This window comes from Mirounga leonina, unplaced genomic scaffold, assembly GCF_011800145.1.
Source record: "Mirounga leonina isolate KUSES-001 unplaced genomic scaffold, KU_Mleo_1.0 Mir_204, whole genome shotgun sequence".
In the NCBI taxonomy this organism is placed as follows: domain Eukaryota; kingdom Metazoa; phylum Chordata; class Mammalia; order Carnivora; family Phocidae; genus Mirounga; species Mirounga leonina.
In genome coordinates this window covers 16,100,375-16,127,849 of record NW_023270513.1, presented here as the reverse complement: position 1 = coordinate 16,127,849, position 27,475 = coordinate 16,100,375, and the positions used below count along the sequence as shown (strand labels likewise).

Below are 27,475 nucleotides of genomic sequence, written 5' to 3'. Positions count from 1 at the left end.
GTTCTAGATGAAGTGTTCCATGATTCATTGTTTGTGCATAACACCCAGTGCTCCATGCAGAATGTGCCCTCCTCAATACCCACCACCAGGCTAACCCATCCTCCCACCCCCCTCCCCTCTAGAACCCTCAGTTTGTTTTTCAGAGTCCATCGTCTCTCATGGTTCGTCCACCCCTCCAATTTCCCCCGCTTCATTCTTCCCCTCCCGCTACCTTCTTCTTCTTTTTTTTTTTCTTAACATATATTGCATTATTTGTTTCAGAGGTACAGATCTGAGATTCAATCAGTGCGGATAATTTATATGTTTCTAGGAATGCATCCATTTCTTCCAGATTGCCTAATTTGTTGGCATATACTTGCTCATAATATGCTCTTATAATTGTATTTCTTCGGTGTTGGTTACGATCTCCTCTTTATTTATGATGTTATTTATTTCAGTTCTTTCTTTTTTCTTTTTGATAAATCTGATGCGGTGTTTATCGATCTTGTTAATTCTTTCAAAGAACCAGCTCCTAGTTTCATTTATCTGTTCTGCTGTTCTTTTGATTTCTGTTTCACTGATCTCTGCTCTAATCTTTATTATTTCTTTTCTCCTGCTGGATTTAGGCTTTATTTGCAGTCTTTCTCCAGCGCCTTTAGTTGTAAGGTTAGGTTGTGTATTTGAGACTTTTCCTGTTTTTTAGAACGGCCTGTATTGCTATGTACTTCCCGTTAGGACCACCTTTGCTGCATCCCAAAGGTTCTGAACAGTTGTGTTTTCATTTTTATTTGTTTCCATGAATTTTTTAAATTCTTCTTTAATTTTCTGGTTGACCCATTCATTCTTCAGTAGGATGTTCTTTAACCTCCATGTATTTGTGTTCCTTCCAAATTTTCACTTGAGATTGTATTCAAGTTTTAAAGCATTATGGTCTGAAAATATGCAGGGAATAATCCCAATCTCTTAGTATTGGTTGAGACCCCACTATGTGATCTATTCTGGAGAATGTTCCATGTGTACTTGAGAAGAATGTGTATTCTATTGCTTTAAGATGGAAATAATTCAATCAGAGAAAGACATGTATCATATGATCTCACTGATATGAGGAATTCTTAATCTCAGGAAACAAACTGAGGGTTGCTGGAGTGGTGGGGGGTGGGACGGATGGGGTGGCTGGGTGATAGACATTGGGGAGGGTATGTGCTATGGTGAGCACTGTGAATTGTGTAAGACTGTTGAATCACAGACCTGTACCTCTGAAACAAATAATACATTATACGTTAAAAAAAAAAAAAGAAGAAGATAGGAGGGGAAGAAGGAAGGGGGGGGAAATTGGAGGGGGAGATGAACCATGGGAGACTGTGGACTCTGAAAAACAAACTGAGGGTTCTAGAGGGGAGGGAGTGGGGGGATGGGTTGGCCTGGTGATGGGTATTGGGGAGGGCACGTTCTGCATGGAGCACTGGGTGTTGTACGCAAGCAGTGAATTGTGGAACACTACATCAAAAACTAATGATGTAATGTATGGTGATTAACATAACATAATAATAATAATAAAAAAGAGGGAATGCTCTGAATATATCTGTGAAGTCCATCTGGTCCAGTGTGTCATTGTTGATCTTAGATGATCTGTATCTTAGATGATCTGTCCATTGCTGTGAGTGCAGTGTTAAAGTCCCCTACTATTATTATTATCAATGTGTTTCTTTAATTTTGTTATTAATTGGCTTATATAATTGGCTGCTTCCAAGTTGGCATAAATATTTACAATTGTATCTTCTTGTTGGGTAGACTTTTATTATGATATAGTGTCCTTTTTCATCTCTTACTACAGTGTTTGGTTTAAAATCTAGTTTGTCTGATATTAGGGTGGCTACTCCAGCTTTCTTTTGTTGTCCATTAGCATGATAAATGGTTCTTAACCCCCTCACTTTCAATCTGGAGGTGTCTTTGGGTCTAAAATGAGTCTTATAGACAGCATATGGATGGGTCTTCTTTTTTTATCCAATTTGCTACCCTGTGTCTTTTGATAGGAGCATTTACTCCATTTACATTCAAAGGAATTATTAGAAGATACATATTTAGTGCCATTGTATTACCTGTAAAGTCAGTTTCTATAGATTGTCTCTGTTTTTTTAGGGTCTGTGTTACTTTTGGGCTCTCTTTTCGCTTACAGAATCAATCCCCTTTAATATTTCTTGCAGGGCTGGTTTAGTGATCACAAATTCTTTTAGTTTCTGTTTGTCCTGGAAGCTCTTTATCTCTCCTTCTATTCGGAATGACAGCCTTGCTAGATAAAGTGTTCTTGCATGCATATTTTTCTCATTTAGCACCTTGAATATATCATGCCAGTCCTTTCTGGCCTGCCAGGTCTCTGTGGACAGGACTGCTGCCATCCTTATGTTACTACCCTTATTGGTTAAGGACCTCTTGCCTGGAGCTCCTTTCAGGATTTTCTCTTTACCTCCGAAATTTGCTAGCTTCACTATTATGTATCAAGGTGTTGACCTATTTTTATTGATTTTGGAGGGGATTCTGTGTGCCTCCCGGATTTGAATGCCTGTTTCCTTCCCCAGATTAGGGAAGTTCTCAGCTATAATTTGTTTAAATAAACCTTTTGTCCACCTCCCTCTTTCCTCTTACTCTGGGACCCCAGTTATTCTAATTCTGTTTTGCTTTATGGTATATCTGATCTCTTGAATCCACCCTTTGTGATCCAAAAGCTGTTTATCTCTCTTTTTCTCAGCTTCCTAATTCTCCATCATTTGTCTTCTGTATCACTGACTCTTCTGCCTCATTTATCCTAGTAGTTAGATCCTCCATTTTTTATTGCATCTGAGTAATAGCCTTTTTTATTTTGTCCTGATTAGGTTTTAGTTCTTTTATTTCTCCAGTAAGGGATTCTGTAATGTCTTCTATGCTTTTCTCAAGCCTAGCCAGTATCTTTATTATCATTGTTTTGAATTCTAGTTCTGACATTTTACTTATACCCGTATTGATTAAATTGCTGGCCGTATTGCCCCCGTTCTTTCTTTTGGGGTGAGTTATTCCATCTTGTTGTTATGTCAGAAAAGAATAGGTGAAAGAGAGAAAATACAAAAATAGCAACAACAGCACCAGAAAAACACACACTAAACAAATCAGAAGAAAACAGAAAAAGAGAGAGAAAAAATTCAAATAAGAAGTAGAACAGAACACAACAATAAACTAGATCCTGGTTTTATTTTGGTCCATTTGTTAGAAGAAACAAGATCCCAAAATAGGAAAGAAAAAAAAAAGATATATATACAGAAATAAAATTGAATACAGTGAAAATACAAAAATGAAATATATATATAAAGCATAAATGTGAAAATAAAAATTTGAAAACTTGAAATAAGAATTGATAAAATAAGAAAATAACTGAAAAGGAAAAAAAAAATGTAAAACTGAAAGCCTAAAGAATAATAAGAAAAATAAGAAAAAAACACAAATGGTATAAACTGTTTTCCTTAGGAGCTGAAGTTTTGCAGTTCTCTATTATCAGTAAACTTGGTATTAGCTGAATATTCCTGCTGGTCTTCTGGGGGAGGGGCCTGTTGTGCTGATTCTCAGGTGTCTTTCCCCTGGTGGAATTGCACTCCCCTTGCCAAGGGGCCATGCTCAGTGTAAGCGTCTCTGGATTGCACTGTGCGTCGCTGCTTTGCTCCCTGAAGGCTTTCAGCACCAATGGGGGTGGATGAAAATGGCAGTGCCCTGATCTCTAACCCTGGAGCTAAAAGTTTGTGCCCCCCCCTACTCTTCATTGAGCCTCACAGAAAAGCAGTCAATCACTCTTGTCTCCCTGGTTTCCATCTGAACTCTGTGTTCACCCAGACTGTGAACTAGCATTTTTATCTCAGGGCTGTAACCCCATTTTTTCAGTGTCTAAACTTGACAGACTCCTGCAGTGGACCCATGCTGTTCTACCCAGGTTAGGGAGGGGGTTCTCCGAGCGCTTCTGCCTTTTCTTGGTCCCCTGCTTGGAGAGCAGTCGCCAGACCGTGCAGCTGTTCACAATTTATGGCAACAGGGAGCAGAAAGCTGGTGCCTAGACTTGGTGTTTGCAGCCAGCTTCCCTGCTCCAATGCATGGGAACTTAGCTACCCTCAGGCACCTCTGTTCTTTTTGTGACACCAGGGATCCTAAGACCACACTGTCCCACATATATTCTGCCCCACTTTGCCTCCTGAGCACCTTCGGATCAGTCTTCTAAAAGTTCCAATTTTGCACTCCACTGCTTATAGCACTTTTAAGTAGCAGGCTTATGGAGGTTCCCTCCCCCTGCAGTTTATCTTCCAATATATCGCCTTGGATTCCCGTCTCCACACCTCCTGTCTTGCAAAAAGTGGTCGCTTTTCTATTCATAGAATTGCAGCAATTCTTTTCTCAGATCTCTGGTTAATTCAGAATGATCTGATAACTATCTGAATTCCAGGGATCAGACGAAATTAGGGTCCCTTGTTCCTCTACCATCTTAACTCTGCCCTCTGCTGCTTCTTAGGGTTAATTATAGCATGAATAACTTTAACATTTCTTGTCCGATATGAGGAACTGAATCATGGCTTACCATTTCTCTTCCTAGAACTCACATATATGTACATTATGCTTAGCAGTACTGAGTAAATAAATAAAAATAAATTAAATATAATAAATACAAATTTAAAAAACCCTACATCCAGTTTTGTTTCTATAGTCACATTTTCTAACTTAAAAAAACAAACTTTCTCAAAAACATTTTACCCACTAGTAAATGAAAAATAAAAGGTTTTAAAGCACTATATCTTAAGGTGTCATGATACTGAAAAGAAAAAAAAATTTTTAACAAGTTTTTTATTTAGTTTTCAGTTCTTGTATTTAATGTTATAAGAATCAATTTCCAGCTTGACTTTATAGTAAATTTAGGAAGAATACTGTTATAGTGGAAAAAGTATTGGCCCAAGAGTCTACAGAATTCCTTGCAATTAATTCTTTGACCTTGAACAAGTTTCATAATTTGTTAGGTCTTGGTTTCTATTAGAAAATGGGGGGGTAGTCTAAAGAGTTTAGAAAAGATCTCATACAAGTTGAACACCCTCAATGGTCCAGATTTTGCATGTATGTAGAAAAACACCTGTCCTGTATACATGTTGATAAAACATATGACAGTTTAAGCAAACTGGATTTTTCTTTAAAGCTCTCTCCAACTTCAGCTTTCTCACTTTTTTCTGTGATAAAATTATTTTGCTAATCTCTAATATGTCTTAATCAGTTTATAAATGCAAAGCCAGCAATATAGACAAATACACTGGCTTTGTTTTTTTTAGTCTCAGTACTGAGGCTTACATCAGGAAGTTTAACTGAAAGAGAAAAGCTTGAATTTATTATTTATACTTAGTCCTGTTCCAGAAAAAAAGGGAAGTTCATGTTTGTTTGTTTTTTTCACTTTCTTACTTAAAGTTTGGCTTCTTTTTTCCTCCTTTTTGTCTTATGTTTTGGGCCTGTTCATAGACTTTCAGGAATAATTTGTAACTTGGACATTAAAAGTCTTTACTAGTGTATTTTCCTGCTTTTGCCCTAATTGAGAGTCATGGTATCAGAACTGGTGGCAAGTTGTTCTGCTCTTGGTAATTAGCTTGTCTGTCTTCTGAAACAGAACTAGTCTAATATCACAGAAGGCTTTAAACCACCCTTTCCCTTTCTCTTAATTTTTTTAAATGTTCAAGTCAGAAAAAAAAGGAGTATATGCCATGTATTTATTTATTTATTTTTATTTATTTATTTTTTTAAAGATTTATTTATTTGCGAGAGAGAGTGAGAGAGAGCACATGAGAGAGGGGAGGGTCAGAGGGAGAAGCAGATTCCCTGCCGAGCAGGGAGCCCGATGCGGGACTCGATCCAGGGACTCCAGGATTATGACCTGAGCCGAAGGCAGTCGCTTAACCAACTGAGCCACCCAGGCACCCTGCCATGTATTTATTTTAAGTATCCAAACCTTTTCCCGGCTCATTTATTTTCCTCTTTCAAAGCTCCCTGGTTATAAGCAAATATTTTTAGCTTACAATGTTACATAATAATTCTCTTCCCTTACACAACTTTTACTTCTAAATCTCTTTTAAGAGTTTTGTCTTTTTTCCTGAACCTTTTGAATAAAATTTATCTTGAACACAATAGAACAGGTTTTAAAAGTTTACAGAATTGCTTCTTCACAGAAAAATTTCATTATTTCCCAGGTCAAACACCAAAAACTGAAAATGATGAATACTTTCAAATGGTATAAGAATCCCACCTATTAAGGGAGGATAGTATGGAATTTGACAGCATTCATACTTTAAAAAAAAAAGTATCTTCAGAAGAATTAGTCTCAATTAGGATTCCTGAGAGAACATTTTTTACTATTCTGTCTGAATGCTCATGTATCTGGGTTAGCTTAGCTATGTTGTAGATTTCTCATATTTATACTAATAGTGTTGAGCTGTTAATGATCATCTATGTGCTGATTGTAGAAATCAAAAAGTAAAATAGTATTTAGGAAGAGTAAATTCTAAATACTGTATAAATTTGTTATTTAATTATTAAGCAGGTTTCATTGTTACAATTTTCCCTTAAAACAATTACTTAAGTAGACAAATACATCTAGACTGGTCTCATTATATAAATGACAGGCATATAATTAGTATGTCCAGCTGAGTGGAACCAAATGCCTTCACTTGGCTTAAAATTTGAGACTGTAATGACAAAATTATGAACTAAACTCATTGCTCTTCCTATTGGAAGAATCACTGGAAGACAAATGTTGGTAAGCGCTGTAACTAATGCAGTTGCACCTGAGTAAATCAAACATAATCAAAATACATACCAGTGAGACTTTGTGGGTTACACTCATTCCTCAAAGGTAATAAAATGAAATTTATAGAAAGTAAATGATGTGAAGTATTGTGATTTATTTAGTTTTTTTAACAAAGAAATGCATTTTAAAGATATTCATGAGCAAATTGGCTTGTTTGTAAGACATACTACAAAATTATGGCTTTAGAGAAAATATGGGAATTCTTTAGTAAAATTTAAGTCTTTTTTACTTTTAAATACTGGGTTTAATTAATGTCTAAATCTAGTGTACTCCATTCTTCATTAGCCATAGTAATCAATATGTAAAGATTTATTTTCCTTTTAAGGATGTTACTGATTTCAAAGGTATTTTTCCCAGTTAAGTAACTGGGAAGATAAAGAATTTAAATTGCTCAGGTACTCTTTTAGCTAATGAAGGTTTTATGTTATTCTTTCTGAGAATATTCTCACTTCTTGACTAATCCTCATACTCAGTTAATCTTTATCTCTTTTCAGTATCAACTGATCAAATTCACCCATTCTTGAATCAGCACCAACTTCTACTTTCTTTCCATTAAGAACAGGTAGAATTTTGTAACTTTTTATGGTGTAATTCAAGGTTGACAAATACTGTGGTACTTTACGTTAAATACTATTCAGTTACTGTGTTGCATTCAGTAAAGTATAATACATAAAATTCATTTTGTAGTTTTTGTTAAAGAAAATATCCTGTTTAGGAGATTGTAGGCATTGTTTAATAAGATATATAATTCTCACAGTATTTTTAATTTTTCAACAATTTTTTTGTATTTTGATTAGTCAGAATATTAATTCATAAAAACAAATTTGTTTGATAAAAATATACCAAATAAATACAGATTTCTTATTCAGAGTAGAAAATATCATAAAAATCATGTATTCAAGTGTAATACTAAAATCAATTTAATCTTTAGACATTAACAAAGGAAGTGATCAATTGTTAAGCAATTTTAATTTTTCTTTTTACAGATCACATATTTTAGACTTTTTATTCTTTATCCTATGCTATGCAAATGCACTGTAGTTTTAAGTATATGACCAAAAATGTGCTTAAGACATTAAAATACGTTAAGTTTGGGGCACCTGGGTGGCTCAGTCGTTAAGCGTCTGCCTTCGGCTCAGGTCATGATCCCAGGGTCCTGGGATCGAGCCCTACATCGGGCTCCCTGCTCGGCGGGAAGCCTGCTTCTCCCTCTCCCACTCCCCCTGCCTGTGTTCCCTCTCTCGCTGTGTCTCTCTCTGTCAAATAAATAAATAAAATCTTTAAAATACGTTAAGTTTACTTTCACCTTTTAGTCTCTTTAATTTAATGACTTTTCATGGATATCATATTGCCTTATCTTTGACTTGATTTTGAATTTGTAAAGCTATATGTGTACAACTGAAGTTTACTTTCATATAGTATAGAAATAGTATATACAAAAGGTACTTCCAAGGCAGCTAAACAGTTCAGTTAACCAGGAAGATGCATTCTAACAATACACTGTTATATGGTAGTTGAGAACATAGGCTGGGTTCAAATACTAACTCTTTTACATAATAGCTGAATGACCTTAGGGAAGTTGCTTAATCTCTCTGTACCTCAGCTTCCCCATCTATAAAATAGGGATAATGATAGTATTTATACCTCAGGACTGTTACAAGGATCAGATTCATGTGAACAGTGTATGGCACTTATAAAACTCAAGAAATATGTTTTCACTTAAAAAATTTTTTTGAATATAGGTGACACACAATGTTACATTAGCTTGAGGTGTACAACAAAGCAGTTCAACTTCCATATACATTATGCTGTGCTCCCCACAAATGTAGCTACCCTCTCTTCCCATACAGTGCTGCTACAACATTATTGACCATATTCGCTATGCTATACCTTTTATTCCCGTGACTTGTTTATTCCATAACTGGAAGCCTGTATCTCCCACTTCCCTTCATCCATTTTGTCCATCACATCACCTTACTCCCCTTACCACTGACAACCATTAGTTTGATCTCTATTTAGAAGTCTGATTCTGTTTTTTCCTTGTTTATTCATTCATTTTTTTTTCATTAGACTCCAGATAAGAGTGAAATCATATGGTATTTGTCTTTCTCAGTCTGATTTATTTCAATTAGAATAACATTTTATAGGTCTGTCCATGTTGTTGCAAATAGCAAAATCTCATCCATTTTATGGCTGTGTAATATTTCATTATATATAAACATATAAAACATGTACTATATAATTATATGTGTGTAATTTACTAAAGATATTAGTAATTTATTACAAATACTAATATATAGCTAAATATGTAGTATGTAGTATATATTAATAAAATTCATGATACAATTTTTTTTTCCTTTTTTGTGTTTGTTTCAAGTTTTTATGTAAATTCTAGTTAGTTAAGGTATAGTGTAACATTAGTGTCAGGAGTAGAATTTTAGTGATTCATCACTTAAAAATAATACCCTGTGCTCATCACAACAGGTGCAGTCCTTAATATCCATCACCCATTTAGCCCATCACCTGCCCACCTCCTCTCCATCAACCCTCAGTTTGTTTTCTAGAGTTAAGAGTCTCTTATGGTTTGCCTCCCCCTCTTTTATTTTCTGTCCCCTTCTCCTATGTTCATCTGTTTGTTTCTTAAATTCCATCTATAAGTGAAATCATATGCTATTTGTTTCTCTGACTTTTTTCTCTACCATAATACACTCTAGCTCCATCAGCGGCATTGCAAATGGTAAGATTTTATTCATTTTATTCTTTTTGATTGGGTGGGTAGTATTCCACACACACCATCTTCTTTATCCATTCATCAGTTCATGGACATTTGGGCTCTTCCCATAGTTTGGCTATTGTTGGTAATGCTGCTATAAACATTGGGTGCATGTCCTCCTTTAAATCAGTATTTTTGTATCCTTTGGGCAAATACCTAGTAGTGCAATTGCTGGGTCATTAGGGTAGTTCTATTTTTAACTTTTGAGGAACCTCCATACTGTTTTCCAGAGTGGCTGCACAAGTTTGCATTCCCACTAACAATGTAAGAGTTCCCCTTTCTCTACATCATTGCCAACATCTGTTAATTCCTCTGTTGTTAGTTTTAGCCATTCTGGTAGGTATAAGATGTTATCTCATCCTGGTTTTGATTTGTATTTCCCTGATGATGAGTGATGTTGAGCATCTTTTCATGTCTATTAGTCCCAATAGTTCATTTTTGCTTTTGTTTCCCTTGCCTCCAGAGATGTGTCTAGTAAGAAGTTGCTATGGCTGAGGAGAAAGAGGATTCAGCATGTGTTCTCCTCTAAGATTTTAATGGTTTCCTGTCTCATATTTAGGTCTTTCATCCGTTTTTGAGTTTATTCTTGTGTAAGAAAGTGGTCCAGTTTCATTCTTTTGCATGTGGTTGTCCAATTTTCCCAACACCATTTGCTGAAAAGACTCTCTTTTTCCCATTGCATTTCCTGCTTTCTGGAAGATTAGTTGGGTCCATTTCTGGGTTCTCTATTCTGTTCCATTGATCTGGGTCTCTGTTTTTGTGCCAGTTCCGTATTGTTTTGATGACTACAGGTTTGTAACATAGCTTTAAGTGCGGAATTGTGATGCCTCTAGCTTTGCTTTTCTTTTCCAGGATTGCTTTGGCTATTAGGGGTCTTTTGTGGTTCCATACGAATTTGCGGATTATTTGTTCTAGCTCTGTGAAAAATGCTGTAGGTATTTTGATATGAATTGCATTAAATATGTAGATTGCTTTGGGTAGCATGGACATTTTAACAATATTTGTTCTTCCTATGAGTATGGAATGTTTTTCCATTTCTTTGTGTCATCTTCAGGTTCTTTCTTCAGTGTTTTATAGTTTTCAGAGTTCCGATCTTTTATGTTTATTCCTAGGTATTTTATGGGTTTGGGTGCAATTATAAATGGGACTGATTCCTTGATTTCTCTTTCTGCTTCATTATTGGTGTATAGAAACGCAACAGGTTTCTCAGCATTGGTTTTATATCCTGTGAATTGCTTGAATTTGTGTATCAGTTCTAGCAATTTTTTGGTGGAGTCTTTCGGGTTTTCTATATAGAGTATCGTGTCATCTGCAAATAGTGAAAGTTTGACTTCTTCCTTACCAATTTGGATGCCTTCTACTTCTTTTTGTTGTCTGATTGCTGTGTCTAGGACTTCCATTGCTGTGTTAAATAATGGTGGTTAGAGTGGACATCCCCATCTTGTTCCTGACCTTAAAGGAAAATCTCAGTTTTTCCCCATTGAGGATGATATTAGCTGTGTTTTTTTTTTTTATATATGGCCTTTATTATGTTGAGGTATGTTCCCTCTATCCATATTTTGTTAAGGGTTTTTATCAAGAATGGATGTTGTACATTGTCAAATGTTTTTTTCTGCATCTATTGAAAAGATCATATGGTTCTTATCTTTTATTAATGTGGTTTGCCACATTAATTGATTTACAAATATTGAACCACCCTTGCAGCCCAGGAATAAATCCCACTTGATTGTGGTGAATGTTGCTTTTCATGTACTGTTGGATTCAATTTGCTAGTATCTTGTTGAGAATTTTTGCATCCATGTTCATGAAGGATATTAGCCTGTAGTTCTATTTTTTAGTGGAGTCTGTCTTGTTTTGGAATCAGACAAACTAGATTTTATTTTGGAAAATGCTGTCCTCATGGAATGAGTTTGGATATTTTCCTTCCATTGCTGTGTTTTGGAATATTTTGAGAAGAATAGGTAGTTATTAACCCTTCTTTAAATGTTTGGTAAAAGTCCCCTGGGAAGCCATCTGGACCTGCAGTTTTGTTTGTTGGCAGATTTTTGATTACTGATTGAATTATTTGCTGGTTATGGTCTGTTCAAATTTTATATTTCTTCCTGTTTCAGTTTTTGTAGTTTATGTTTCTAGGAATTTACCCACTTCTTCCAGGTTGTCCAATCTGTTGGCATATAGTTTTTCATAATATTCTCTTATATTTCTGTGGTGTCAGTTGTGATTTCTCCTCTCTCATTTGTCATTTATTTGGTTCCTTTCTCTTTTCTTTTTGATAAGTCTGGCTGGGGTTTATCAATTTTATTAATTCTTTCAAAGAACCAGTTCCTGGTTCCATTAATCTGTTTTACTGGTTATTTTAATTTCTGTATCATTTATTTCTGCTTTAATCTTTATTCCTTTCTTCTGCTAGCTTTTGGCTTCGTTCATGGTTCTTATTCTAGCTGCTGTAGGTGTAAGATTAGGTTGTGTATTTGAGATTTTTCTTGTTTCTTGAGGTAGGCCTGTATTGCTGTATACTTCCCTCTTACGACCACTTTTGCTGCATCCCAAAGGTTTTGAACCATTGTGTTTTCATTTTCATTTGTTTCCATGGTTTTTTCTTCTTCTTTGATTTCCTGGGTGGCCCATTTGTTAGTAGCATGTTGTTTAAAATCCATGTATTTGTGGTCTTTCCAAATTTTTCTTGTGGTTGACTTCAGTTTTCATAGAATAGGTATGATCTGTCTTTTTGTACTTGTTGAGGCTTGATTTTTTTTTTTTTATATAATGTGTGATCTATTCTGGAGAATGTCCCCTGTGCACTTGAAAAGAATGTGCATTCTTCTGCTTTAAGTTGGATATCTGTTAAGTCCGTCTGATCCAGTGTGTCATTTAAAGCCATTGTTTTCTTGTTGATTTTCTGCTTAAGTGATCTGTCCATTGCTATAAGTGGGATGTTTAAGTCGCCTACTATTGTATTATTATCAATTACTGCCTTTTAGTTTGTTATTAATTGTTCTATAATATTTGGGTGTTCCCATGTTGGGGGCATAAGTTTAATTGTTTGATCTTCTTGGATAGTCCCCTTTATTATGATATAGTGCCCTTCTTCATCTCTTCTTAAGGCATTTGGTTTAAAATCTAGTTTGTCTGATACAAGTATTGTTACTCCATCTTTCTTTTGACTTTCATTTGCATGAGAAATATTTCTCCATCCCCTCACTTTCAATCTGCAGGTGTTTTTAGGTCTAAAATGAGTCTCTTATAGGCAGCATATAGATGGGTATTGTTTTTTTAATCCATTCTTATACCCTATGTCTTTTGATTGGAGTGTTTAGTCCATTTTCATTCAGAGTAATTATTGATAGATATGAATTTTATTACTGCTATTTTATTACTTGTTTTGTCATTTTCTGGAGATTTTCTCTGTTCCTTTTTAGTCTTTGTCGCTTTTTCCTTCCCAAAGAGTCCCCTTTAATATTTTTTTCAGGACTGGTTTAGTGGTCACAAACTCCTTTAGTTTTTGTTTGTCTGAGAAGCTCTTTATCTCTCCTATTCTGAATGATAGCTTTGCTGCATAGAGTATTCTTTGCTGCAGATTTTTCCCATTCAGGAAGTTGAATATATTATGCCACTCCTTTCTGGCTTGCCAATTTTGTGGAATGATCTGCAGCTAGCCTTTTAGGTCTTCCCTTGTAAGTTAGGGACTTGTCTTACTGTTTTTAGGATTTTTTCTTTAATACTATATTTTGCAAATTTTACTACAATATGTCTTAGTGTTGGCCTGCTTTTGTTGATTTTAGTGAGAGTTCTGTGTGCCTCCTGGATTTGGATGTCTGTTTTGTTCCCTAGATTAGGGAAGTTTTTATCTATTATTTCCTCAAATAAACCTTCTGCCCCCTTTTCTCTCTTTTTTTGTTGGATTCTTACTATACGAATGTTACTACATTTGATGGAATCACTGAGTTCCCTGTCTGTTCTCGTGCTCAATAATTCTTCTTTCTCTGTTTTGTTCACCTTCATTATTTGCCATTATTCTGTTTTCTATATCACTCATTCATTCCTCTGCTTCCTCTATCCTTGTTGTCATTACAACCAGTCTTTTTGGAATCTCAGTTTTTAAAAAAAAAAATCTTACTTACAGCATTTTTCATTTCTGACTTTTTATTAACACCTTTATCTCTGGTAAGGGCCTCCCTGAAGTATTCTATTCTTTTCTCAAGCCTGGTGGGTATCATTATGATTATTGCTTTAAAATCTCCAGGCATTTTACTTATATCTGTTTTTTTTTTTATTTTATTATGTTATGTCACCATACAATACATCATTAGGTTTTTTATTGTTATGTTAATCCCCATACATTACATCGTTAGTTTTAGATGTAGTGTTCCATGATTCATTGTTTGTGCATAACACCCAGTGCTCCATGCAGAACATGCCCTCCTCAATACCCATCACCAGGCTAACCCATCCTCCCACCCCCCTCCCCTCTAGAACCCTCAGTTTGTTTCTCGGAGTCCATTGTCTCTCATGGTTCATCTACCCCTCTGATTTCCCCACCTTCATTTTTCCCTTTCTTCTCCTGATATCCTCCGTGCTATTCCTTATGTTCCACAAATAAGTGAAAACGTATGATAATTGACTTTCCCTGCTTGACTTATTTCACTTAGCATAATCTCCTCCACTCCCATGAATGTTGATGTAAAAGGTGGGTATTCATCTTTTCTGATGGCTGAGTAATATTCCATTGTATATATGGACCACATCTTCTTTATCCATTCATCTGTTGAAGGGCATCTCAGCTCTTTCCACAGTTTGGCTATTGCGGACACTGCTGCTATGAATATTGGGGTGCATGTGGCCCTTCTTTTCACTACATCTGTGTCTCTGGAGTAAATACCCAGGAGTGCAATTGCTGGATCATAGGGTAGCTCTATTGTTAATTTTCTGAGGAACCTCCACACTGTTTTCCAAAGTGGCTGTACCAACTTGCATTCCCACCAACAGTGTAAGAGGGTTCCCCTTTCTCCACAACCTCTTCACCATTTCTTGTTTCTTGCCTTGTCAATTTTTGCCATTCTAACTGGTGTAAGGTGGTATCTCATTGTGGTTTTGATTTGAATTTTCCTGATGGCTAATGATGGTGAACATTTGTTCATGTGTCTGTTAGCCATTTGTATGTCATCTTTGGAGAAATTTCTGTTCATGTCTCCTGCCCATTTTTTGACTTGATTATTTGTTTTTTGGGTGTTGCGTTTGAGAATTCTTTATAGATCTTGGATACCAGCCCTTTATCTGTAGTGTCATTTGCAAATATCTTCTCCCATTCTATGGCTTACCTCTTTGTTTTGTTTCCTTTGCTGTGCAGAAGCTTTTTATCTTGCTGAAGTCCCAAAAGTTCATTTTTGCTTTTGTTTCACTAGCCTTTGGAGATGTATCATGAAAGAAGTTGCTGTGGCCGATGTCACAGAGGCTACTGCCTATGTTCTGCTCTAGGATTTTGATGGATTCCTATCTCACATTGAGGTCTTTCATCCATTTTGAGTTTATCTTTGTGTATGGTGTTAGAGAATGGTCGAATTTCATTCTGCATGTGGCTGTCCAATTTTCCCAGCACCATTTTTTGAAGAGACTGTCTTTTTTCCATTGCATGTTTTTTCCTGCTTTGTCAAAGATTATTTACCATAGAGTTGAGGGTCCATATCTGGGTTCTCTATTCTGTTCCATTGGTCTATATGTCTGTTTTTGTGCCAGTACCATGCTGTCTTGGTGATCACTGCTTTGTAACACAGCTTGAAATGGGGCAATGTGATGCCCCCAGCTTTGTTTTTCTTTTTCAATATTTCCTTGGTGATTCTGGGTCTTTTCTGATTCCATACAAATTTTAGCACTGTTTTTTCCAGCATGTTGAAAAATGTCATTGGAATTTTGATCGGGATGGCATTGAAGGTATAGATTGCTCTGGGTAGCATAGACATTTTAACAATGATTATTCTACCAATCCATGAGCATGGAATGTTTTCTGATCTTTTTGTGTCTTCAGTTTCTTTCATGAGTATTCTGTAGTTACTAGAGTATAGATCCTTTACGGCTTTGGTTCGGTTTATTCCGAGGTAGCTTACGGTTTTTGGTGCTATTGTAAATGGAATCGTTTCTCTAATCTCTCTTTCTACAGTTGCTTTGCTGGTGTGTAAGAAAGCAACTGATTTCTGTACATTGATTTTGTATCCTGCCACATTACTGAATTGCTGTATGAGTTCTAGTAATTTGGGGGTGGAGTCTTTTGGGTGTTCCACATAAAGTATCATGTCATCTTTGAAAAGAGAGTTTGGAATGGTACAGGATTGGGTATCATTGTACAGCTTTGGCGGTCTGTTAGTAAAGCTGAGGGATGCCTATGGAAAAAAAGTAGGAGAAGGTGTATTCACAGGACACAGCCATGGAAACCTGGTCAGTTTTTCAGGTCTGCATTTGGTTGGTGGAGAAAAACTTAGGAGAGCTAGTTCATAGGTTTCAAGAGGAAGAAGTAAGTGGGGCCGCTCTTCTAGCACTTAATGATCGGATGGTTCAGCAACTGGTAAAGAAAATTGGGCACCAGGCTGTTCAGATGGATTTAATTAAAAAATATAAGCAGGAGAGTCAAAGACTGGAGTCCTTTGGAAGCCCTAGAGAAACAGCCCCTCTTGCTCAAGCAGGAGCAGACCCAGAGGATGAAGAGTCCCCTAGTCCTGCCAACCGTGGGAAGCAGACACCATCGTTCTATGCAGCCGAAAACCTTGATAATGGACTAATTGACCAAAGAGTACTGAAACAGAGAAGGAATATGAAACATGTTCTAGCAAGGAATAAAGCATTGCAATGGACTAAGTCCTATGTTTTACCAGAATTTCCCTATGATGTCAAATGCATGTTAGCAGAACAGAAGTGTCCCGATCACAGCATGAGGATAAGGATCAATTGAGTTTCTCCAGGCCGACATGACTAAGTATTGGGAAGGCTCACTGTATCCCAGCACCCAGCAGTACAATGATGTGGTCAGCGCCTTGCTGCAGGCCCACCCTTTCCTGGACGACGATGGCTGTGGCTTTTTTTTATGGAAACGAGCTCTCAAAGATCGCTTTAAATATGTTCGGAGACCCATAGAAGATGATGAACAAGTGATGAGAAATAAGTGTAAATTTGGACACAGAAGAGGCCAGACGAAGAAATCTCTTACCGATATAAGCTTTGATGAAGTTAAAATTGTCCAGATAAAAGTAAGATTGGATATTTAGATGTTCTGATAATTTGTTGATTGATTTATTAAAGGATAATAAGTAATAGCATCTAAAATCACTAAAACAGAATCAGATATTCTTTTTGAAAATTGGAGGTAGGGAAATCTGTTTTGCATGGCTAATAATATGAATGATAATATTAGATAAAAAGAAGGCTTCCTAAAACAGCTTGAGCAGAGTGTCTGTTATCATCATCTCAGGTTTATTCTTTCATAACCTTTGAAAAACCTAGAAACACCCTTTTGTTCTGGGTCTTTGAAAAATTTCTCTTCCTCTCATCATAAAATACGTTCTTGCTGTTCTTACTGCTGCAGACAGTTTTTAGAAAGCATACTGTAGGGTAGCCTCTATCCTCAAGGTTTCAGGGGAGCATGTAACCCACAGGGATGGATACAAACCCCATCCTACCCTTTCATTGCCCAGAAGACATCATGTACCAATCCAGAGGTGGCTGTAAGGACTTTCAGGCCTAAGGGCCAGACAGCGCCTAGAAATTCCCCCCTCAGCAGTGGGTTTGCTGTAAGTAAGGTGCATGCAGGTCCTAATTATTGAGATCCTATAAATATCCTTTAACTACCTCAGAGCCCCCAGATATGGTCAAAGCCAAAAATGTCCCCTGCTAATAAAGTAAATGAACTCCTTAGGAAGGATGTCCAAACTACCAAGTATAAAAGAAGTCCAATCCCATAACTGCCAATTCTGTTTCCACCCCAGTCCAACATGAACATGTAATTCTAACTCTTTACCACAAACACACTTATGTTAGTGAATGTACTTGGTGTGAATATTCCATTTTCTTTTTTAGCTGATGTATTTATTTGATAGTAATAGAGCAACCTAGTTGGTCATCTCAATTTTCTTAGTAATAAGCTCCAGGGGATAGGAAGATTTTTTAAACATATTTTGCAAATCATTCATCCCCACAACATAAAAAAAATTAGATGAAGGTGTATATTTTACATATCTTATTATAATTTTCAAAGAGATTTTCAAGTCATAGGCCAGTTAAGAGAATATAATTTTATGCCTGCTCTTTGACCAGAACACAGAAGAAAGGTAACAATTTAGTGGTGTAACTTTTTAGAAACTTGGCAATATTCCAGTTATAAACTAAAATCATGATAAGATAGAAATAGATTTATTTTAATTATCTTTTATATTCTTAAAAAGTCACTTTGTAAGGGAACATAATTATGTCATACATAAATTGGTTTTCTCAAAAAATTTGATTTTCCTTATAATAAAAATGGAGTTCCTTTATAAAAAAAACAAAAAAGAAAAGAGAGTTTGACTTCTTCTTTGCCAATTTGAATACCTTTTATTTCTTTTTGTTGTCTGATTGCTGTTGCTAGGACTTCTAGTACTATGTTGAACAATAGTGGCGAGAGTGGGCATCTTGATGTGTTCCTGATCTTAAGGGAAAGGCTCTCTGCTTTTCCCCATTGAGGATGATATTCGCTTTGAGTTTTTCATAGATGGATTTTATGAACTTGAGGAATGTTCCCTCTATCCATATACTCTGAAGAGTTTTCATCAGGAAAGGATGCTGTATTTTGTCAAATGCTTTTTCTGCATCAATTGAGAGGACCATATGGTTCTTCTCTCTTCTCTTATTAATGTGTTCTGTCACATTCATTGATTTGCAAATGTTGAACCACACTTGCATGCTGGGGATAAATCCCACTTGGTCGTGGTGGATGTTCCTTTTAATGTATTGTTGGATCCTATTAGCTAGGGATTTGTTGAGGATTTTGGAATCCATATTTATCAGGGATATTGGTCTGAAATTCTCCTTTTTGATGGGGTCTTTGGCTGCTTTGGGGATTAAGGTAATGCTGGCATCATAGACTGAGTCTGGAAGATTTCGTTCCGTTTCTGTTTTTTTTAAAAACAGCGTCAGGAGAATAGATATTATTTCTTCTTTGAATGTTTGGTAGAATTCCCCAGGGAATCCATCAGGCCCTGGACTCCTGTTTTTTGGGAGGTTTTTGATCACTGCTTCAATCTCCTGACTGATTATTGGCCTCTTCAGTTTGTCAATTTCTTCCTGTTTCAGGCTTCAGAGTTTATAGGTTTCCAGGAAGGCATCCATTTCATCCAGATTGCTTGGTTTATTGGCATTTAGTTGTTGATAATAATTTCTAATTGTTTCTATTTCCTTGGTGTTAGTCATGATCTCTCTTCCCTTTCATTCATAATTTTATTAATTTGGGTCCTTTCTCTTTTCTTTTGGATAAGTCTGGCCAGTGGTTTATCGATCTTATTAATTCTTTCAAAGAACCCAACTACTACTTTCGTTGATCTGATCTACTGTGTTTCTGGTTTCTAATTCATTGATTTCTGCTCTAATTTTAATTATTTCTCTTCTTTCTTGTGATTGAGTTCATTTTAAAGCATTATGGTCTGAGAATATGCAGGGAATAATCTCGATCTTTTGGTATCATTTGAGACCTGATTTGTGACCCAGTATGTGGTCTTTTGTGGAGAAAATTCAATGTGCACTCGGTAAGAGTGACTATTCTGTTGTTTTAGGGTGGAATGTTCTGCATATATCTATGAGGTCCATCTGGTCCAGTGTGTCATTCAAAGCTCTTGTTTCTTTGTTGATTTTCTGCTTAGATGATCTGTCGATTGCTGAGAGTGGAGTATTGAGGTCTCCTACAATTAACGTATTGTTATTAGTATGACTCTTTATTTTGGTGAACAGTTGGCTTATGTAGATGGTTGCTCCTATGTTGGGGGTGTAGATATTTACAGTTGTTAGATCTTGTTGGACAGACCCTTTAAGAATGATATAGTGTCCTTCTGTGTCTCTTATTACAGACTTTAGTTTGAAATCTAATTTGTCTGAAATAAGAATTGCTATCCCAGCTTTCTTTTGAGGTCCTCTGGCATGGAAGATGGATCTCCATCCCTTCACTTTCAGTCTGGATGTATCTTTAGGTTCAGAATGAGTCTCTTGTAGACAGCATATGGATGGGTCCTGTCTTTTTATCCAATCTGCAACCCTGTGCCGTTTTATGGGAGCATTTAGGCCATTCACGTTGAGAGTGATTATTGGAAGATATGAATTAATTGTCATCATGTTGCCTGTGAAGACCTTGTTTTTATAGATTGTCCCTGTAAATTTCTTTTTTTTATATAAATATTTTATTTATTTGACAGAGAGAGAGACAGCAAAAGAGGGAACAGAAGCAGGGGGAGTGGGAGAGGGAGAAGCAGGCTTCCCGCGGAGCAGGGAGCCCCATGTGGGGCTCAAACCCAGGACCCTGGGACCATGACCTGAGCTGAAGGCAGATGCTTAATGACTGAGCCACCCAGGTGCCCCAGTTTCTTTTCTGTATCACTCTTCGGGTGTTTCTCCTTTTATAGAACCCCCTTAATATTTCTTGAAAGGCCATCAGAGTGGTGACATATTCTTTCAGTTTCTCCCGGTCTTGGAAGCTCTGCATCTCTCCATCCATTCTAAATGACAGCCTTGCCAGATAAAGTATTCTTGCCTGCATGTTCTTCTCGCTTAGTACCCTGAATATGTCTTGCCAGGCCTTTCTGGCTTGCCAGGTCTCTGTGGATAGGTCTGATGTTATTCTGATGTTCCTCCCTCTGGACGTAAGGAATCTCTTCCCCCTAACTGCCCTTAAGATGATTTCCTTGGTTCTGTGATTTGCAGGTTTTATTATTACATGCCGGGGTGTTGGCCTGTTTTCCTTGATCTTGGGAGGGGTCCTCTCTGCCTCTAGGACACGAATGTTTGCTTCATTCCCCAGGTTAGGGAAGTTCTCAGCTACAATTTGCTCAAATATATCTTCTAGTCCTCTCTCTGTCTCCACCCCCTCAGGGATCCCAATGATTCTGACATTGGAACCTTTCATGGTGTCACTTATTTCTCTGATTCTATTTTCATGGATTCTGAGTTGTTTTTCCCTGGCCTCCTCTTTTCCCTTTCTGTCTATTAGTTGGTCTTCTAGGTCACTAATTCATTCTTCTGCCTCGCTTACCCTAGTTGTTAGATTATCTAGATTAGATTGGATCTCATTGATAGCATTTTTAAGTTCTACCAGTTCAGCTTTCATTTCTGCCCTTAGAGACTCTTTGTTGCCATTAATTGATTTCTCCATTCTAGCGATTGTCTTTACAACTGCTAGCCTGAATTCCGTCTCTGACATCTTGGTTATATCTGCAACCATTTGTAAATCTTCTGCATAAATCATAGTCTCTGAGTCTTTCCTATTTTGGGGGTTCCTCCTCCTAGTCATTCTGTTGGGGGGTGGTTGAGGGAATGTATAGAGTCCAAATTATTGACGAGAACTCAAGCAAAATGCACCTGTTTTCTAGGAACCGTAGGGTTGCTGGCCTCTTGTTTTCCCAGCATGTTTTTGGGAGAGGGGCCTGCCACACTGTTACTCAGGCAACCCTATTGGGGCAGAGTTGCCCTGCCCCCCTGTGGTGGGGGATGGGCTCAGTGCAAACCAGTTTTTTGGGGCTTTTGTTCTCTGGAGAGTCAGAGCAGAAGAGACTGTTTCCAGCCCTCTGCCTCAGAGCAGAGCAATCACAGTCTGTTCTTCAGTGAGCTCTCCAGGCCACGCTATCTCCGTTTCTGTCTGTGCTGCTATAAACTGCAGCATCTTGGGTTGTGCGACCCTCCGCAGCATTCCCAGTCCTCACCTCCAGGTCGGGGCACGTCTCTGCCCTTTGTGCTTCTGAATCCGCCGGCTGCCCCCAGTTCACACACGCAGCCCCTCCACTCCAGCTTCAGTCCCTGAGTCGCCCTAAAGTCCTTTCCCTGTTGCTACCGGTCTGCGAGTCTGTGCCCCATCCGCATCTCGGGATGCTGTCGCTCACTCGCCGTGTAGGATCCCGAGAGCTTGGCTCCCTTCCCCTTCCGTTTATCTTTGGATATCTGCCCGCAGAATCATGGCTCCCCTCTTCCTACCTCGGAAGCAGCCACCTGCAATATTCTGTTTGTAGAATTCCAGATCTATCTCCTTACATCTCAAGCTGATTTCTTGTGTGTTCACAGTGGTCTGGTGGATATCCAGCTCGATTCTGGGGACCGGTTGGAATAGGGACCCCTACTCCTCCACCATCTTTTCCCCGTCTTTCGAACCTTTGGCCAGTGCTCCTGTGTCCTTCTGACACAACCCCAGAAATCTTTTTTTTAAAGATTTTATTTATTTATCAGAGAGCACAAGCAGGGGAGTAGTGGCAGAGGGAGAAGCAGGCTCCCCACTTACATCTGTTTAAATTACATTCCTGGCTGTGAACTTTTCTTGTTCTTTCTTTTGAGATGAATTCTTCCATCTTGGCGTTTTATGTAAGTCTCTATCTTCTTCTCTGTTTTAGAAAAGTCTGTTATGTTTCCTTCTCCAGAGAGTAATGGCTTTATGAGGGTGTCATATAGTGTCCAGGGCCTGGCAAGTGTATCTGGTTTGTGCTGTGTGCACTCTGCTACTGCGTTTCCACTGTTCTCTCCTTCAAGCAAGCCTCTGCAGAGGCTCTCTGCCTGCAGTGGGGATTGTTTGGACCTTGGCCAGTGTGTAGGTAGTTTTAACTAGGCATACTCTGGTGTACTTGTTAAGTGAGACCTGGTGCTACTTCCACTAGAATTGAAGCCTTGCTGAACTCTCTGGTCAGTATACATTGTATGTGTGGGGGTTTCTATTGGTTTTCTGGGGCAGGGGCCTGTTGCACTGGGACTTATGCACAGTTGTAGGAGAAAAGTAGTTCCAACAGAGTGCAGGGTGTGTAGGACTTGGTGGAGCAGGGAAATGGCACCAGTCAGCCATCCTTTGTCTGTGGAGAGTGGTCTCTGTGCTGCTGTTCTCAGGGAAGCACTCCCAGAAGAGGGAATAATTTCTTCTTGTGCGTTGCAACCGTTTTTCAGATACGTGTTTTCATGCTGCCTCTGTGTTGCTTGCCTGCCTGGAGCAGTGCAGTGCACTTGGGCTCTATCCCAGCCAAGCCTGCTAACTTTTTTTTTTTTTTTAATGGTGCAGGACGGGCGCTTTATTTTTATTTTTTTTTAATTTTATTTTACTATGTTATGTTAATCACCATACAGTACATCATTAGTTCTTGATGTAGTGTTCCATGATTCATTGTTTGCATATAACACCCAATGCTCCATTCAATATGCCTTCTTTAATACCCATCACCAGGCTAACCCATACCCCCACCCACCTCCCCTGTAGAACCCTCAGTTTGTTTCTCAGCGTCCATGGTCTCTCATGGTTCGTCTCCCCCTCTGATTCCCCCCCTTCATTTTTCCCTTCCTACTGTTTTTTCTTTTTAACATATAATGTATTATTTGTTTTAGAGGTACAGGTATATGATTCATCAGTCTTACAGAATTCCCAGCACTCAGCATAGCACATACCCTCCCCATTGTCTATCACCCAGCCACCCCATCCCTCCCACCCCCCAAATGTAGTGATCCGAAGGGGTATGTGCACCCCAATGTTTATAGCAGCAATGTCCTCAATAGCCAAACTATGGAAAGAGCCAAGATGTCCATCAACAGATGAATGGATAAAGAAGATGTGGTCTATATATACAATGGAATATTACACAGCCAGGGGCACCTGGGTGGCTCAGTTGGTTAAGCGACTGCCTTCGGCTCAGGTCATGATCCTGGAGTCCTGGGATTGAGTCCCGCATCGGGCTCCCTGCTCGGCGGGGAGTCTGCTTCTCCCTCTGACCCTCCTCCCTCTCATGCTCTCTGTCTCTTATTCTCTCTCTGAAATAAATAAATAAAATCTTTAAAAAAAAAAAAAGGAATATTTCGCAGCCATCAAATAAACCGAAATCTTGCCATTTGCAACGACATAGATGGAACTAGAGGGTATTATGTTAAGCGAAATAAGTCAGAGAAAGACATGTAACATATGATCTCACTGATATGAGGAATTCTTAATCTCAGGAAACAAACTAAGGGTTGCTGGAGTGGTGGGGAGTGGTAGGGATGGGGTTGCTGGGTGATAGACATTGGGGAGAGTATGTGCTATGGTGAGCGCTGTCCAAAATCTATAAAGAACGTAACAAACTCCACACCCAAAGAACAAAGAATCCAATCAAGAAATGGGCAGAAGACATGAACAGACATTTTTCCAAAGACATCCAAATGGCGAACAGACACTTGAAAAAGTGCTCAACATCGCTCGGCATCAAGGAAATCCGAATCAAAACCTCAATGAGATACCACCTCACACCAGTCAGAATGGCTAAAATTAACAAGTCACGAAACAACAGATGTTGGCGAGGGTGCGGAGAAAGGGGAACCTTCCTACACTGTTGGTGGGAATGCAAGCTGGTGCAGCCACTCTGGAAAACAGTATGGAGGTTCTTCAAAAAGTTGAAAATAGAGCTACCGTAGGACCCAGCAATTGCACTACTAGGTATTTACCCCAAGCCTGCTAACTTTTAAAACTCCAAACTTTAGGGAAGTGCTGTGGCGGGGGCCTGCACTGGTCTTTTGTGGGAGCGTCTCACTGCATTGGGACAGATGCAGATTTGAACAAGAAGTTTTAGAGAACTAAAACGAAAGCATGGTGGTATTTCTAGTTTCGTGTTGAGTGATGTCAGACTTGTGAATTTCAGATATCTTTGTTTCAGTGGTACTGATTGTGACTAGCACTCTGTTCCCCAAACTTTTCCAAGTGTTATTGTTTTATTCTATGAATTAAAGCTTATATTGCCCTAAGGCTTCTTTAATGCCAATCAAATCGAAGTATTATTGACAGCAGAGAAATTGTGATGGAAAATACATTTCATCATCTTTAAGTCCATTAAGACTTTAAGCAGTTGCTAAATGAAGTAAAAGGAGCATAGTTTATAAAAGTTAGAGCCAAGGTTTAAAAAATTTTGAGTCAGTTATAATATTACATGATGCCAATGGGTAATATTTTCACTTCTGATATGTCTTCTGCAATCTTAGTAATAGTTTTTGATTTGTATTAATAAGTGTAATGCTTTTAGGAAAGCACCTGCCCCATTTGATGTAGTTGTAGTCATTTTTAGCATTTATTGAGCAAGTTAATTTTGTGGAGAAGAATTAAAGTCACATAATACATTTAAAGTAATTATTGCTAGGTATCTCTATTGCCACTTTGTTCATTGTTTTGTGGTTGTTGTGTAGTTCTTTTCCCTCTCTTGCTTTCTTACTTTCTTCGTGATTGATGAGTTTCTGTAGTGTTATGTTTGGCTTTCTTTCTCCTAATTTTTGTTGTATCTATTATAGTTTTTGGGTTTGTGGTTACCATGAGGTTCATATATAACTTCCTAAATAAGTAGTAGTCTATATTACTTTAATCATAACAGGAAAAGCAGGAAGTGTGGGGAGAAAAAAAAAATAGTTTATACCTTAAATTTTTAGGTCAATTAATAATGTAGCATCTAATCAGAATCCGTGTTCAGACATTAGAATTCACATTATGAATGTTTTAGTATTTCTTTCTAAGAATTGTTTTTTGCTTTTTTACATTATTTTTTATTTTTATTTTATTTTGTAAATAAAGATTTTATTATTTGAGAGAGAGAGCATGATTGGGGGGAGGGGCAAAGGAAGAGGGAGAAGTAGACTTCCCACTGAGCAGGGAGCTGGACAAGGGGCTTGATCCCAGGACCCCAGGATCATGACCTGAGCCGAAGGCAGATGCTTAACCAGCTGAGCCACCCAGGCACTCCTCTTTCTAAGAATTGTTATAAAATTCATTAAGTGTAAGGTGATAATCTGACTTGACTACTAGAAATTTTTGGTGGCACTCCCTGAACCAAACTATGATAATATTGTTACAAAACATAAGGATGTAATTACTCCAGTATATATTTCTTTTATATATCCTGTTAAATGGAACCAGTAGTCTACCCTTAAGATATTAAAAATATACTTTTATTTATATTCATGTTCATCTGCTTTTTCTCTAGTACACATTAATTGAATAGGAAGAACTGAAAAATTGAGAACTTTGGCCTGGGTATTGGTATTTTATGAGACAGGACAGTTTCTCTGAAGTTTTATCAGGAATTTCTGCCTTTGTAGTTATATACCCCATTTAATTCAGCAACTACCTAGGGAGTTTAAACTTCCCAGCAAAGTTATATGGCATTTGAAAAATTTTAGTTAATTAGGAATAATTTTGTTGTGAAGGTTATTATACCTTTTGAAATGATTAGTACCATACGTCCTACTATATCCCAGAATCAATAGGAATCATTGTTACAATCATGTAAAAACTATTCTCAAATAAAATAGAAACCCTCTTAGAATATCACTTTTTTTGGTGGACCTGAAAAAAAAATACTACAAAATTTTATTTTAGCTCAGATGGTTATTAAGAGTCCTCAATTTATGCTTAGAATGGAATTTTAATAATGAGCATCCACTTCTGACGTCAACTTCCATGATAAGCTTTGAACGGTCTTCCTGGGGTTTAAAAAAAAAGTCTACTGGTCTAAACTTTCAGAAAAGAAGTGAGTATACTTTTCTACTGGCTTTTTAGGGGAAAGAATTTCTCAGTACTTATACTGTTCTCTAATATATTTTTTCTGTTATTATTTTATCCTACCCCAAGCCCTTTCCTGGATCATAAGAATTTCTCCCATTTAGGGATCCCCTTAGTCCTTTTTTTCAGTACACAGAACTTTTTGTCCTTCCTTTATATTTGTGTGTTGGGCTTTAGCAATTCTAAGTGTATTAGGCTACCGTACTTTACTCCTATGAAGGGCCTTTTTTGTTCATGATATTCTCTAATGCAAACATTCTCCAAGGCCAGGCCCCATGAATCTGTAAATGGAAAAAGGAAGTGATTTGGGATTTCTGAAAATACTATATACTGCTTTAATTTGTGCCATTTTATGGACTTTCAAGTATAAGTATCACTCAAACCTAGCCAGCAGTGTTCCCCGAAAAGGTTTCTTAGAAAACCCTATAATGAATAGATATGTTAACTTATCAGTAAAGTTTATATAAATGGATTCTTCCATCTGAAGAATATGAAGTGTGTTCTCTAGGTAAATGCTCCATTTCAATCTTTTTTACATACTTCTACTTTGCTTAGCAGTCCTTTATCCAGCCTCTTTGGGAATGTTATAAGGATAAGTTAAGCTCTTTCTATGAATAAATGGTTTGCTAAGATTTTCTACTCTGCTAGTTTTACAAAATGAACCACCAACTGCTACTTCCTCTTGGGTCTTAGTGTGCTCTTTATTAGTTAACACATATTTTAGCTATTAACACATATAGCATATTGTTATGGTTTCTACATGTTCCCATCACTAGATTATAAATTCCTTAAAGGCAGGAGCCATGACTTGCTTAGCTCTCTGTTTCCCCTGGCACCAGTTTAGTGCCAAATGTGTGTAATAGGAACTCAAGATACATTTTTTTTTTTAAACAGATTTGGTTCATTTGACTTGTACATCTTCTAAAACAGCAAGAGAAGATTTAGAACCAGTTGTGCAGAAATTGTTTACTCCATATACTGAAACGGAGATAGGTAAGAATAATAATCAGCAATTCATGATGAAAAGGTAATATAACAACTTTACTCCTCTTAGATATCTCGTGAAGGTTTCTGCAACCTGGACTGAAATGTGATGTATTACACATTTTAGTAGCATGAA

General features: G+C 37.5%; 2 protein-coding genes across 4 annotated transcripts in view; both read left to right on the top strand.

The window, feature by feature from the left end:
- The window catches only part of CHM (CHM Rab escort protein), a 206,492-nt gene that overhangs the window by 165,955 nt on the left and 13,062 nt on the right, over positions 1-27,475 (top strand). For 2 of the 3 annotated variants that reach the window (XM_035028821.1, XM_035028822.1), the window contains exon 13: positions 27,250-27,348. In XM_035028821.1, the coding sequence (XP_034884712.1) occupies positions 27,250-27,348 (99 nt within the window). Of the gene's footprint in view, positions 1-7,320; positions 7,389-27,249; positions 27,349-27,475 lie in introns of those variants that run through there. The other variant, XM_035028823.1, reaches the window with a different exon arrangement.
- LOC118026072 (sterile alpha motif domain-containing protein 3-like) lies at positions 15,799-18,032 on the top strand. The gene is given in 2 exon segments (XM_035028824.1): positions 15,799-16,533; positions 16,535-18,032. Coding segments are annotated over 2 exon segments (834 nt in total). The 5' UTR covers positions 15,799-16,017; the 3' UTR covers positions 16,853-18,032.